Below are 14,528 nucleotides of genomic sequence, written 5' to 3'. Positions count from 1 at the left end.
ATCCCTCCCGAGCCTCCCCGGGCGTCACGCACCCGCCCCGCCCTCCCCGGCCCCCCCTGAGGAGAGGAGGCCGCCGGGCAGGGCGAGGTGGGATGGGCCCCTGCCCGGCTCCTTTTCGCTCTGCCGCCGGCCTCGGATGGGTTAATGTGCTTTTCTGCTTCTTCATCCCGAAAATGGAAGTGTTTTCTTACCTGACGTGTCAGTCGTGACGCGTGGCTCGCCGTGGGCAACCCCTTTAATGTCGAGTAAATGATGTTTATCATAACGTGTAGCGCAGCATCAGAATCCAGGCTCTGGCGCCTGTGAAACTCTGTAGCCCAAGAAGAGACTCTTGTAATAAACCTCCCGTTCCTGGGTTAGGAGAGCTGTGCAGGGAGGCAGCGGTGAGCAAAGGGAATGCCCCCCTCAGAGAGTGCTTCAGAGACTTGAGGAAACAGGTCTGTCTAAACAGAGAAACTGCTCAGAGCTTTTCTGGGCAATTGACACAGCTCTTCAAATCTCAGGGGAATGGAAAATGCAGGTTCTGGGTCATGCACTGCAGGCTGGCCCAAGTAGCTCTGCGCCAAAGCAGTTCACACTAAGGCAGGCCAAACAGGAGGTTGGACTGAAGAAAGCTTTGACAAATCTCTTTAGAAATCACTTTGCTATTTGTGTTTTGCTAAGGGCATGCAACCTTTATAGTGTATATAGCAGATTGAGGTAGATCTAGACATATGGCATGAATAAACAATAATAAGTGATTGAGAGGTAACAGTAGGAAAAATATCTTCGGCTAAACAATGTAGAATAGTGATTTTTTTCTGTAATTGTTGAAATGATACACAAATATTGATGATTTCTGAGATTAGAACTCAAGAAATTGAACTCTTTGTAGCTCTGCCTGTGAGCACTTCTCTCTCAATTTCGTACATAGTATTCTTTAAGGCAACTTTATATTTTAAAATTTCCACCTTGTTTCAGATTGCTGTGCTCATTGTTAATCCCTGCATTATTTCTAAGTGGAATTTTGTGTGTCTGCTTGGTGGTTCTACTGTGGGGAATACGGCTCTGGATACAACAAAGGAAAAAAAAACAGTTGACCTCACCAGGAAAAGATGGGAAGCGGCCATTGCTGGTTGCATTTTTTCACCCATATTGCAATGCAGGTGGCGGAGGGGAGAGAGTCTTGTGGTGTGCCGTAAGAACGCTCCAGAAAAAGTAAGCATGTATGTTTATCAAATACCATATCTAATTCTCAACTACTGATGGTATTACTTATGCACATTTTGGCATTTTACATACTTAAATAGATATCATTAACCTACTGGTCCTACATTTTTTTTACATCTGAGTTTCACCTGGTTACACCATTCCACTTCATCTCTTTACCTGGATTTTGATCTGTCCTGCTGTGGCATCTCTCACTTCTTTCTCTCCCTGGGAGAACCCCTCCTCCCTCATCAGTTTTCCAGTACTGGTATGGAACTTTGTATAGGCATACCTCGTCAGTAGGTGACTGGTAAGCTTGATACTTGCCTCTTGGTGCAGGAGGCAAAACAAGTTAATATCTAAAGTGGATTTAACATTGGCACATCCACTGGCTTGCAGTCTTCTGCATTTTTCTCATGCTGTGCACTAGACAGACATCTCCTAATGTAGGGCAAGGCATTCTTAAGTCTGTAGAATAATACTGAGCTCCTTTTATGTTTTACTCAAAAAAAGTATTGCCCAAGTCCTCAGCCATATGTTTTTCTGCAAATCAGAAAAAACTGTGGAAGTATAAGGAGAAGTATAATTTAGTTAAAATAATTTCAGAACTGGCCAGACATTTGTTCTCACATACTTTTTGAGTAATTTTCAATGGATAATATTTTAGTTTCATGTTACAAAATTTGAAGAAAGAATGTATGAAATTCTTTTTCTTTACTCTTGCAGGTACAGAAATGTCACGTGTGTTGTTTACACTGGTGATAGAGATGCCACTGGAGAAGAAATAGTAGAAGGCGCTTTCAGAAGATTCAATATTAAATTAACTCATCCTGTAAAGTTTGTATTTCTAGAAAAACGCTACCTTGTGGAAGCTTCTCTTTACCCTCACTTCACTTTGCTGGGACAAAGTTTAGGATCAGTGTTTCTTGGCTGGGAAGCTCTTGTAAAGTGTGTTCCTGATATTTATATTGACTCAATGGGTTATGCCTTCACGCTTCCCCTCTTTAAATATTTAGGAGGTTGTCACGTTGGATGCTATGTCCATTATCCCACTATCAGCACCGATATGCTTTCTGTCGTTAGGAATCAGGATACCAGGTTTAACAATGCAGCCTTCATTACAAGCAATCCTCTTTTCAGCAAATTTAAACTTGTCTACTACTACTTCTTTGCTTTCATGTACGGATTGGTTGGTTCCTGTAGTGATGTGATTATGGTTAATTCTTCTTGGACGCTAAATCACATCCTTTCCCTCTGGAGAGCTGGGACTTGCACTAGTGTTGTGTATCCACCATGTGATGTGCAGACCTTCCTGGATATTCCACTGGAAGAGGAAAAGAGCACTGCTGAATATTCCATTGTTTCCGTCAGCCAGTTCAGGCCTGAAAAAGATCATCCTTTGCAAATCAGAGCCTTTGCTAAATTACTGAAAGAGAAGAGACTGGGGCAGCAGCCATCATTGAAGCTTATCTTAATTGGAGGCTGTCGTAACCAGCAAGATGAAGAGCGTGTAAATAACCTTAAACATCTTTGTGAAGAGCTGGGAGTTAGTAACAATGTGACGTTCAGAATAAACATTCCCTTTGAGGAGCTGAAGAGATACCTGGCCGAGGCCACCATCGGCCTGCATACGATGTGGAATGAGCACTTTGGGATCGGTCAGTATCTTTGCTCAGCGTTCAGCCATTTGTCCCAGCTGGGGACACAGTTGGGGAGGGCTTCAGTTCATGATTAAGGCTCCTCAGTATAGGGGTCTAAGCATAGAGGTTTGCATGCCAAGCAGGTGTCCAACTCCCGTTCTAGTCAGAGGCGATCTAGCTGAGGTAGAGCCTATAGGACCAATTCAGATGACTAACCACTAGGTGTTACTGTAGTGCAAGGTGAAGTGCTATAGACATCATAGACTATTAATTATGGGCATCCTCTAGTCACTTAAACAGACAGCAGGTCCCATCTGTGCTGCCCAGGATGTTCTGCCTGAGCTCCAGCTGTTGCTCTGTAAGGTCATGGGTCACCCTGAGGTCCTGTGTTAGGTTTGCCAGCCTTACACAGATGCCTTCCGTACCCAACGGAGCCTCAAAAGGCACCAGGTACTTCTGTTTAAGCACCTTAGGTTGTGCCCTGTTCGCTCCACGGACTGCAGGGGGAGCTTAGATACAGTTCACGTGTGGACATCCATATGTAGAGATTTTGAGCGTATGTAACCTGCGTCAACTGCCATTTGAATTGTCTGGTACATGTCATGGGGCTCTAGCTGCTGTTTCAGAGGTGTAAGTCTTCCGCAGATCCTGTGTCTTATTTGTAAGCCCTACGTGGATGCCACCAGGTACCCTTGGTCACCTCATTGCACTAGGCACCTGTGCTAAGGCAATTAAAACAAGTCCTTAAATCAGTCGCCATATCGTGGAGCAGAATGCCAAAGAGGAGCTGGGACCTGGTTTGCAATGTGCTATCATACAGAATTAAGGTATTGGGCTCAGTTTATTGGCATGACTTGGGTCCTGACTTCAAAAGGGAATCTAAGATCGCCCATCTGCCATAAATCTAAAAGAGTAAGTTAGCAGCCAAGCAGATGGATGCCGTACTTGGCTATAATGTGACTAAACTGCAGTTAATGTCATCAGACTTTATTAGAATACAAGTAAAGTATCAGGAGTAGTAGTTTATAGTCTGTAGGAATATGGTATAAAAAAATTTACTGTGAAGTGTCTCCCAGAAGCAACTGCCACAAAATGGAAATAATAGTTTCTGCTATTTTTTCCTCCATAAAACAGTTTAATTAAGTAAATAAAAAAATATTTTTAAAAAGTGTTACAATCACACTGTGATTTTGAATTTCGGCATGATTTCACCTTCATCTCCATTGGCTTTTTACCTGTAAAAACATGTTTCAAAACTTTGGAGCATTATTTATAGTTGGCAATTTTCGAGCTAGGGGAACTTTTTAAAAATAAAATCAAAACTGAGAAGAATCAGCAATTAAAGTGATTTCTGAGGTCTGTTCTGGAACTATGGAGGAGAACTGCAGTTGATGTATATATTCTATGCTATTCCTATCCCACAGCTTTTGATTGAGGAAAACTTACTGTCAGATTCCCCATTTCATTAAAATTTCTTCCATCAAAAATACAGATACAGCGATAATAATTTTTACTAGTTTGTCTTGCTGAATTGTCAAAAGCTTTAAAGATTTGTTAATCTGCAAAATACTGAACCTCTGAATATCATCAGATTAAAATGTGCATAGTCAGCTTTTCTCTCAGAGTATCTTTCTAAATGTTAAAAAGTCTTCAGTGTTAATGAGAAAATGAATAGTTACATTCAGCTCTAATTTTTAATTATTTTTTTGCAGCTGCCACCATACCATAAAACCAGTGTTGCAGTGTTCTGTTACAAAGCAGAACAGAACTATGCAGTGTTCTGTCACAGAGTTACTTTCCATGTTTATTTTTGTTTCAATATCTAGCTTTTTTTTCACCGTATATACTGGTGATATAATCTATCTCAGGTAGACCAAGTATGTTACAAGAACCACAACTTAACCAATTATGTCAGACTTCTAATTTCAATTTTATGTGTTTAAGAGAAACTATCATTTCAGTCCTTAGGACTGAAAAACTTGAATTTGTTTTTTATGAGACCATTTACTCTGTATTTTTCAAACTGATCTAGAATGGCAGTCTATAATAACTTATAATTCTGGGTGAATTTTACTGTGGTTTTAACTTTCCAGTGCCTTATAGAAAGCCAAAGTACATGATGTGCACATTCATATCGGCATGTTTTGTATCTTTTACAGGAGTAGTTGAATGTATGGCAGCTGGCACAGTTATCCTGGCTCACAATTCTGGAGGCCCCAAATTAGATATTGTGGTACCCTATGAAGGACATACTACAGGCTTCTTAGCAGAAAACGAGGACAATTATGCTGAGATGATGGCTTATATCCTCTCTTTGTCCCCTGAAAAAAGGTTAGAGATCAGAGAAAATGCTCGTCGGTCTGCGCACAGGTTTTCTGACCAGCATTTTGAAGAGACATTCCTGTTATCTGTGGAGCCATTATTTAAATAAATGTATATTAATAAAAGTGTATATTAGTAAAATTAACTTTTTATATTTGACTATGATGTGTCACCTGTAAATATATGTAATCTATGAGCCCTTGGTCCCATTCAATAAAGGGATTTTTTTCTTTCCGTCAGAGTATCTGCTTTATGTAATAAAGATTTTTTTACTGGGAAATAAATGCTCTTGAAGATTTTCTGTGTTGACTACATGACAATATGGTGCACTGCAAAACCCTCTGGATTCACAGAACCATCATATTTCCTTGGTAACAGAACTACATCTGGAAGTTCTTTTATTTATTGAATACTTTCAGTTTCCATCCATTTCATGACTCTTCACCCACAGTCACACTTTTTAAAGTCAATGATTTTTGATAGCTTTTGTACCCAGAAGATTTTTTTCCATAATCTGTAGCGCATTTTCAATTTGCTAGCCCCCATTGCGTGGCAAAATTCTATTATGTGGGATTTTAATTGTGGTTCTGAAGATTTCATTACCTACAGTGATTCCTTTAGGTTAATTGTATGGTGGTTTTGCTAGCTTGCTTTTTTGTAAGTGTAATAATTGCACTTGTCTATGATCCTTCTATTAGCTATTTCCTCATGCCCTTTCACAGTATGACAACTTAATGCTATTTTTCCAATCCTATTCTATTGAAAGGTTTTCTATTCCTAGGGAATAGAAGGATCTAGATTAGAGGGCATAATTAAATGCTATACACACATGAACGTTAAAGCCCTAAACTACTGCTTATTATAAAACTGAAAACACAGTGAATAAAAGGTTCAAAAATTGGACATCTGCTTTTGTATCAAAAATGGAAAAACATACAGTCCTTTTTTGAGCCATCAGAGTAGTATTTTGTATTTCATCAAACTAAGAGAAGTGCAAAAAGCTACTGAAATCAGACTTTAGAATGTGGTTTTCCCTCTGTTTAAGCTTCGCCTGGATTATATGACATTTTGTATATGAAAAAATACGGTTAGAAGAACCTACTGTTCCATGTTTTATTAGGAGTTGGGGAATGCACAATCCTCATGGTGCTGATAAACCCTTTTACTGCTACCATATAAAACTGCTGAGCAGTTGGTGATGCTATCTGGGGTCAGTACTGTGTAAATGAAACTATGGATTATAAAGCTGTACATAGAGATTACGAAACGCTGGAAAAGCTTCTTAAGGAGTTGATTGAGCTAGGGAAACACAATACACTGACTAGGAGACTTTCTTACATGATACAGAAATGGTTAAAGAGAGTATGCAATCAGAAATCTGCTCAAGCAAGTAGTATCAGAGATGTCCCAGGTAGTTTAGAATAATAAAGATGAAAGTGCCTTTCAGTTTGGATCAGGATTTTTCAACATTTAGACATCTGAAGAGTAGCCTGATTTTTTTCCTGTTAAACAAAATAGCAACAACCTTCTATTAATTTAACTGAGTGTTTAGCACTGTTGAAAAGCAGTTGATTTACTTGGGATTTAATGTCAGCTATCCTTAAATTTTGTTACTGATGTGGCTAAAATTTCAAGCAAGTTAAAGTTTTGAAACAGTAACTGTGCTGGTGTTCTAGGTAGCTCTTGCTTCCTGCTTGCCTTTTTCATTATGTGTGTCAACACTAAATGACCCATGGTTATTTTCTAAATCATCATCAGATTTTCCAAGTAGTTTGTGAGGTAAACTCATCTTTTCTTCATCTGTTTGACCTTTATTTATTGAAAGGATGGGAGACTCCATGCTTCTTTCTGCTGGAGAAGTTGCCAATTTTTCCAGAGATTCCTCCAGCTCATGTCTCAGTTCATCTTCAGAATCTTCAAAATTTCTGTAAAGTAAAACACGATAATTATATTAATTAAATGTATCTTTGTTACAAGCCTTTCTCCTTTCAAGACCTTTGAGATTTTTTTAAAATGACTTATAAAGAATATACAAGCAACACACATAATGTGAGCTGTTTCTTCTTTCTCCGTGAGATTGTTTACCTGTATTTATAAGGTAAGAGAACAGGAGTTGCAAAGCCATGTTAATACTTCTGCATAACGTTTTTAATGGCAGCGTTGGCATGTGACATGCTAAATTGCAGAATTAAAAGTTAAATTTGCAGATTCTGTAAAACAAGTAAGTTTTCTTCATTTATGAATTTAAAAGAACAGAAGAAAAGCTTCAGGCAATGCAACCTGTCATTTCATGAAAACTGTTCAATTGTATGGATTTTTCTTCTGATGTGCTTGACTTACGTGTCTTCATCATCTGATCTTGGCTCAAGTCTGCCTTCATCAACAGCAACAGCAGAGTATGTTTCTGAATCATCTTCCTTGTTTTCTTTTGGAAGCAACATAGTTAATCTCTCTTCTAGAAAGGAAGAGAAACATTCCTTTATTTGTATGTTAGCTAACTATAAAAGTGTATGTAAAGAAATAGCAAATAAGTAAATGCTTGAATTTTGTTGTCGTTGTTCAAATTACAACAATGTAAACACCATGCTTCTGTTATTCTTGATCACGCGTGTTTTAGTCAGTGGTTTGTAACTTCCGCTCAGTGGAACCTTCTGTGTTTGTAGACCATAACTAAAGGCCTATAAAAGTTAAGTAAGAAAGGTGATCTGTTGTTAGTAGGTTTATGTTCCCAACACAGGGATCTGCATTTTCAGTGGAAAACTTAGGGGAGTACTGTTTGGGAAAGACTGAAAATTGCTGCTTGGGTGTAGCTATGGTTCCCTAAAAATGCTAGCTTTCAAGACCAAAGGGCAACCCTAACCTGAAGGTAGGAGAACAATGCTAAGAGTTAACTTTTGCATGTGATCCAAAAGAAATCTGTCAGTTTGGGTAACGCTGTGCTCCACAATGTCAGCTTGAGTAGCAGGGCAGAACTGGGTATTGAGAGAGTGCCCTATTTTAATAAATGTAACTGATAAAACCAGCAGCAGTTAAAAAACCTGTGTGACCTTATTCTCGCTTTAGCTCTATGAACTGCTGACATTAGTGAAAAGTGGTTTGAATTTCATTTTCTTTTTTTTTTTTTTTGAATGTGTAAGCTATAAAGCTAGTCTTAAGAGAGGAATTTAGCTGGTACATTTAGCTGGTTTAGCCTTTGGGATGGGGCAGTTTTAAGAGCTTGTTATACTATGAGAAAACTTGTATGTGAGGCGTAATTAGCAGGAGAGTGCTCACTGCACAGTTGCAAATGAAAGATACTTCTCACGATCCATTAAAAATGTTGAAACTCAGCATGTACAATTTAGCTAGCTTAAAAGTCCTGTCATACAATTATACGTTCAGTAGATTGTCAGTTGTGCATAAAACCACAATGTCCGGTTACATTTATTGCATCTTTCAATGGAAAATACTCTGGCTTTTTTGCTCACAACTTTGATGCAAAGTTACCATTTTTAAAACAGTCTGTTACTTGAGGAAAGTGTGCTGCAGTGTAAGTGAGTTCGAATCAATTTCAGTGTCAGCTGTATCAGCATGGACCATGTTGTAAAGTAAGTCACCACTGTAGTTTAAGCCACCGTGTACTACAATTTACAGCTGTTCTACAGAAATACATGTATTTTTATAAATGTTTTTTACAGGGTTCTTCAAGAATTGCAGGGGCTAGATCCAGGTTTGTGGTATCTGCCAACCTGCTGGCAGTAGTAGCTTACCTCTGTCTACCCAAGAAATCAAAGAATTATATATGAAGTAATAGTTGGTAAGCAGGGCTTGCCCTTTTCCCTGCTATTGAAAACAGCAACGTCCTGAAAGAGGCCTTTCACTGCTACAGGACAGAGAGCAGTGGCTGCTGGGACAGGCTGCCCATGTTATTCTACTTTGCCAACTGTTTCAAAATGTCGGTTCCCATCACAGATCCTCTGCCAATGGTAAAAGAGATAACACACTACAGAAAAACTTGTAGAATTTACAGTAACAAACATCCTACCTATTTCCTCTTCAAGGTGGATGAAGGAGTCATTAGACAGCTCTGCTTTTGATAAGATGTTCAGTAGTGTCCCTGGTGGTGTTTGTTTCCACTGCTTCCTGTTTTCTGGGATGTCTTCAGGCAGAATAGCATGGTCAGCTGAGGAACAGGAAGGTTCTCAGGTCACAAAAGCATGACTGTGGCTTGGCACTGTCTTTTGTCAGATTCAGACTTTCTAGTCTTGACACTCACTTCTTCGTTTTGTGTAATGCTGGAATCCTGTTTGGGTTTTTTTCCCTTGTGGAATACTGAATTTTTAGTAAGTATTTGGTCTGATTGATAGCATAGATAAAAAAATAGTTTGGGCTATTTGTCACTAAAAATTTTTAACACCAGTTTTAATAAAGTAAAAGCTCAAGTAACTGCTTATTAGGCCTGGAATACACAGGTGCAGCTTCACTGAGTAGTCCTTGGTCTCAAACTTGTTGGCTTCTTGGGGCTGAAAAAGCTGTGAAGAAGTTCCTGTTTCTCTTGTGCCCTATGCTTTTTCAGGTAAGGTAGAATGAACAAGAAGTGGCATATTAACAATATTCTGCTCTGTCTTCACTGTCCGTGCAAACTCTTCAGGTTGTTTCTGTGTACCTAGAGTGTTGGGAGCATGCTGGAATGCTGGAAGAGCCCCTCGTTTGCAACAATCAGTCATTGGAGATAACTGGCTGCCTAGGAATATATGTGCTGGTACTGTAAGAAACATAGCAATTAGCTTCTTCTGAAAAGGAGCATCACCACAGCCACAACTGTGTGAGGATGCACTTGTGACTGTGTAGCACCACTAGTGTGCGGAGTGGGAAACCAGAACTCCTCCACTCTCTGGGATGGCGTTTGGCAGCTGACAGACTCGGTTCTTGTGTTTCATCAACTCAAGGCCCAAGAAAGTGGTGTTGATTAGTTGCATAGACTGGCATTGTGAGCCCTTGTTACCCAGGCCACAGAGTGAGTCATAAAATGCAGCCCTGTTAATTCGTATGAGCAACACAACATGATTGCAGTATTAGACAGAGAGGAAAATGATGACTGTATTCTATGGTTTAACACACACAATAACCTCAGTTATTATGAAGTCCTGCAATTAAAAGCCTGCCAGATCATATGAACATTCTGCTATGGAATTGTTTTGGCAAAGGTCTGTAAGTAGTCTGGCTGAATTTTAGCAACTCTCTACTTTCACTCACCGAAAACCAAAACTTTCTTACCAAGTTCATTTTCAGCCATAGTAGGACATACAGAAGTGACATCAGCATCAGCTAAAAAATTCAGTAGTGTCTGAGGGGCTCCAGTTTGCCAATGTTTTCTGTTTTCTTTGGACTCTAAGGGGAAGAAAAAAAAGAGGCAAAGTAATTTCATTTTTTTAAAGTAGATTTCAGTGTGATTATAATATTGTGTGATATTATAAAGAGAGAGCTCATGAGATAAACTTGCTATAGCCTGGAGTTACTGAATTTACCTAACTCCTAAGGAATTTTCAGGATTAATACTCAGCGTTGCATTTCGCCAAGAAATACCTGTGTGGTATCCAGATAGTTCTTCCAAAGCTTTGTCCATATGATCTTCATAAACTTCCACCAATTTCTCCTCAAGATTCTCACCATCCACAAAAGTTAAAGTCTCATTGAGTTTATCTAGTACCTGAAAAAACAACAGGTTACTCTGGAAAGAGAAAACAAATATGCGACAATAATCACTTCTCATTTTACTGTGTTTGCCAGCCATCCTCATGTATGCACAGGCAAACTGTGTAACAAACAGTGAAGCAGCAGAACTCAAAAGTCACAGTGTGATTTGCGTATCAGAGGGCTGCATGGGGCTCTGCAGAAATGTGAAGAAAGACAAAATAGTGCTTTATAATTAAGAATATATATACTAGAAAGAAATTATCTTTTTGATGTTGCTGTTACAAATATTTTAAAAATTCTAATATACTCATAAAAATCTTAATAGGTAGCTATTACATGTCGATCAGCTAGAAATGTCATTTTAATAAATGAAATCACATAACGTTGTCTGTAGTCTCGCTTCCACTTTTTCTAAATAACAGTTGGTTCATCACAATATTATTCTTGCTTTGTGATACAATACTAGTGAAAAGAAACAGAAATGTACTAAAACAATTTACAAATCAAATTTGGCATTTGCAAACTAACTGAGTTTTGAGATGAGTTCTTCCCCTCAGCCCAGTTTACAAAATTTAAATATCTGCACTCCTTTCATCTTTTACCCAGACTGACCCAGGTTCTTATCCAATTTTTTTCTAAGCAATTATCCTCTTGAAGAAGGTCAGATATATGCAATATGTTAACAAATCCTCAATAGGAAGCTTCATTATAACAAAGGTAGAGGATGATGGTAATGGAAACAATTAAACCTTATATCATGAGCTACTGTCATGGTTTCAGATTACTATATTACTAAACGCTTTGAATATAACTACAACATACCTCTGCTTCTCGAATGCTGTCTTCCTCAGGAACACATACATCTAAATTAATTTCAAACTTTACTCCTCCCTAAGGAAAATTCACACACTTCATTATTTATTTTACTAAATAAAAACATTTAATTAAATGTACACAGTTTATATGGAACTACAAACTTGAAAATTATTCTTCTATTCAAAATAACTTTTATTTAACAACATTTTTCTTCAATTTAACAAGATCAAAGTTGAACAAATTGGACAAAAATAGACTGCTCTGAATATAGTTTATGGATATTTTTACATTATTGCATCCACTACACAAGGCTGGAATATTATTGATTTTAAGGAAAGGTGTCTTTGATAATCATTTAATTCAATCCTTGCAATACACAGAGTTGGTTTTTACAGCTTGTTCTCAACCAGTATTAAAATTTGAATACTGTGCTGCTTCCATGCAGTATTTCACAAAAGACCTTTAGGCCACTTCACAATGAACTTATGGTCAGAAACTTTCCTGATATCTTATGTGCATTTCCATTCAATTCCCATCCCTTTCTACAATTTAAAAAGCTCTATAGAGAACAATGTTTTACAACAAAATGTTAAGAAATTAGCAGCCTGACTTGGCTTCACCTAAACTTAGAGTAAACATTAGTTTCCATACACTAACGCAGTTTAATATAAAGTTGAGTAGGTAGGGATTGATGACTATCTGAGCGTATCTAAAAGGAGTCTCCCTCAAATGATAAGAAAAGCTCTGCTATTAGTGATTCTAACTTCTCATAGAAACTTTTAACAGTAGACCAGCACTCTTAATTGACTCTCAAATAACTTGATTTCCAGAGCTACTGTGATAACACGATCATTTGAAATGTATAGATATAAGAAGAAAATGGAAAAAAATACAACAATAAAGATGAATACCTTTGTGTTATACTTCTTTTCTAAGATCTTTTGGTCTTGCCTATCCTGGCGTCTGTCTTGTTTAAAGTTTTCTTCCATGTCCTGGATGGAGGAAAAAAAAACCCCACAACTTACCACTCTTCATATTCCTATGTCCTATGTTAGAACATGTCAGATAAAAGCACAGCAAATTATTTTATGGAGCTCCTTCAGTGATCTGCTGCAACTAGGGCACATCCTCAACCTCAGGTGAAACCACACCAATTCACAGATTTTACTTTTTTACAATATCTAAGCAGTTTCTCCAGTAGATGGACTGCCCGTGAACTAAGGTGACATCAAGCAGCTGCAAAACCTAGTGTTTCTTTTTCGTTACCACGCATTTCCCATTAAATCACTGGGAAGATAATTTCTGTCCTATTGTGGCTCTGGTTGCCTATAATCTACTTTATTCCATCAAGTGATGTGTGAATTCATTTTAGTAAAAGCTAGATCCAGGATCCATGAAAATCAATGAAGAGAATCCTACTAATACTGGCAGGTTTGGCCCAAGTTCCAGCTGCAATAGGGTAGCAATGTCCGTCACCAGTTTATGTGGAAGTCTGCCCTTTGCTACTGAACAGTGCAGGAAGTCCACATGAGGCAAATCCTGACTGAAGAATCCTAGTAGCTACATCAGGGCTGTCTTCCCTTCAGAACAGACTGGGAATTTGTACACTGAGATTAATTTTCATAAATTGAGGGTTTCATTCATTTCACTTGAGGAAAAGTGGACTTGTTGCTGCAGAACTCCACATGGTCTGCAAACCTCATCTGGTGTTCACAAGGCCAATAGTGCAAAGTAAAAGTGGAACAATTCTGAAAATCCATTCCAGTAGCTGCTTTGGTAGTATTTGATGAGAAAAAAGTGAACGAGTCCTGCAGATGTAAAGCTTTGGCTCTGCCTCTTCCTCCCACTTCTCCCAAATTTTTGTTCAAGCAAGAAGTCCACATAAAACTGGATTCTCACTTCCCACTCAGTGCTACTCTGGGCTCTCATGAATTGCCCTATCTTTTGCACAGATTTCTCACGAAGATTTGCACTGTGAGTGGCTGCTTCTTCACTCAGAAAGCAAGGAAAGAAACATACCACAAAAAGAAATTAAGTAAAAGTATATCCTATTATTTACAGATGAAAAAGAATTACCAAAACAAGTCAGGACTCAGCCAAAGAAACTTTCCAGGCTATTCATGAAGGGAACCTAGGGAGACTTTCACATGCGGTGCAAGCATCAGGTGAGATTTAAGCTTTACCGTTTTCAGGTTTGTCACAGAGAGTGAATCAAAGACCATGAGGGACTTGCATAAAAAGTTCTGTTTAGACTAGGAGATGGTACTGATACCTGAAGTGATTCTTCTCTTGTTCCAGCTGTATCCTTGGTTTCAGACTGGTCCTCAGCTTGCCCTTGCCTCACAAGATAGGTCTTATCTTGTATTTTTTGATTCTCCTGGGGAACATTTTAATAAAATGTTCATTTCAATTTCTAATTAAGTGTACTAGCTTAAAAAAGAAAAAGGAAATATGACTGTGTGCATGTTTGAGCTTTGTTACCTGGAGTACTCCTGCTCTAAATCTGAATTCTTTCATATCGTTGTGGTATTCTTCCCGAATTTTCTGCAATTGTTTCAGGTACTCCTATTAAAGAACAGTAAGGTAGAATACATATGTATGAGAAATACCTACAGAAATAATACTAGCTGAATAAAATATACTATAGATATCTGTCGTGGTTTAACCCCACGCAGCCGCTCACTCACACCCCCCCCTCCGGTGGGATGGGGGAGAGAATCGGGAGAGCACAAGGAAGAAAACCCCCGGGTTGAGATAAAACAGTTTAATAATTGAAATAAAACAAAATAGAACAGTAATAGTAACAGTGAGGACAACAACAATAACAGAATATACAAAGCAGGCGATACACAATGCAACTGCTCACCGACCACCGACCGCGTGTCA

At 38.5% G+C, this 14,528-nt stretch overlaps 2 protein-coding genes across 2 annotated transcripts in view; one reads left to right on the top strand and one right to left on the bottom strand.

The window, feature by feature from the left end:
- Positions 1-960: 960 nt before the first annotated feature.
- Positions 961-5,384, top strand: ALG11 (ALG11, alpha-1,2-mannosyltransferase; the record flags this gene model as incomplete). Its single annotated transcript, XM_009576664.1, has 3 exons — positions 961-1,197; positions 1,915-2,846; positions 4,988-5,384. Coding segments are annotated over 3 exons (1,441 nt in total), but the record flags the coding sequence as incomplete, so codon positions are not given.
- Positions 5,385-6,822: 1,438 nt separating this feature from the next.
- The window catches only part of LOC104075978 (serine/threonine-protein kinase Nek5-like), a gene marked incomplete at its 5' end in the record, with an annotated part of 16,940 nt that continues 9,234 nt past the window's right edge, over positions 6,823-14,528 (bottom strand). Inside the window, 9 exons of the mRNA XM_009576663.1 lie at positions 6,823-7,075; positions 7,491-7,575; positions 9,175-9,312; positions 10,407-10,511; positions 10,689-10,839; positions 11,649-11,717; positions 12,554-12,634; positions 13,915-14,019; positions 14,124-14,207. Coding sequence (XP_009574958.1) covers positions 6,823-7,075; positions 7,491-7,575; positions 9,175-9,312; positions 10,407-10,511; positions 10,689-10,839; positions 11,649-11,717; positions 12,554-12,634; positions 13,915-14,019; positions 14,124-14,207 — 1,071 coding nt within the window. The remainder of the gene's footprint in view (positions 7,076-7,490; positions 7,576-9,174; positions 9,313-10,406; positions 10,512-10,688; positions 10,840-11,648; positions 11,718-12,553; positions 12,635-13,914; positions 14,020-14,123; positions 14,208-14,528) is intronic.

Source organism: Fulmarus glacialis, unplaced genomic scaffold (assembly GCF_000690835.1).
Source record: "Fulmarus glacialis isolate BGI_N327 unplaced genomic scaffold, ASM69083v1 scaffold16974, whole genome shotgun sequence".
In the NCBI taxonomy this organism is placed as follows: Eukaryota; Metazoa; Chordata; class Aves; order Procellariiformes; family Procellariidae; genus Fulmarus; species Fulmarus glacialis.
Note: the sequence above shows the minus strand (reverse complement) of the source record. Positions and strands in the feature narration are given on the sequence as shown.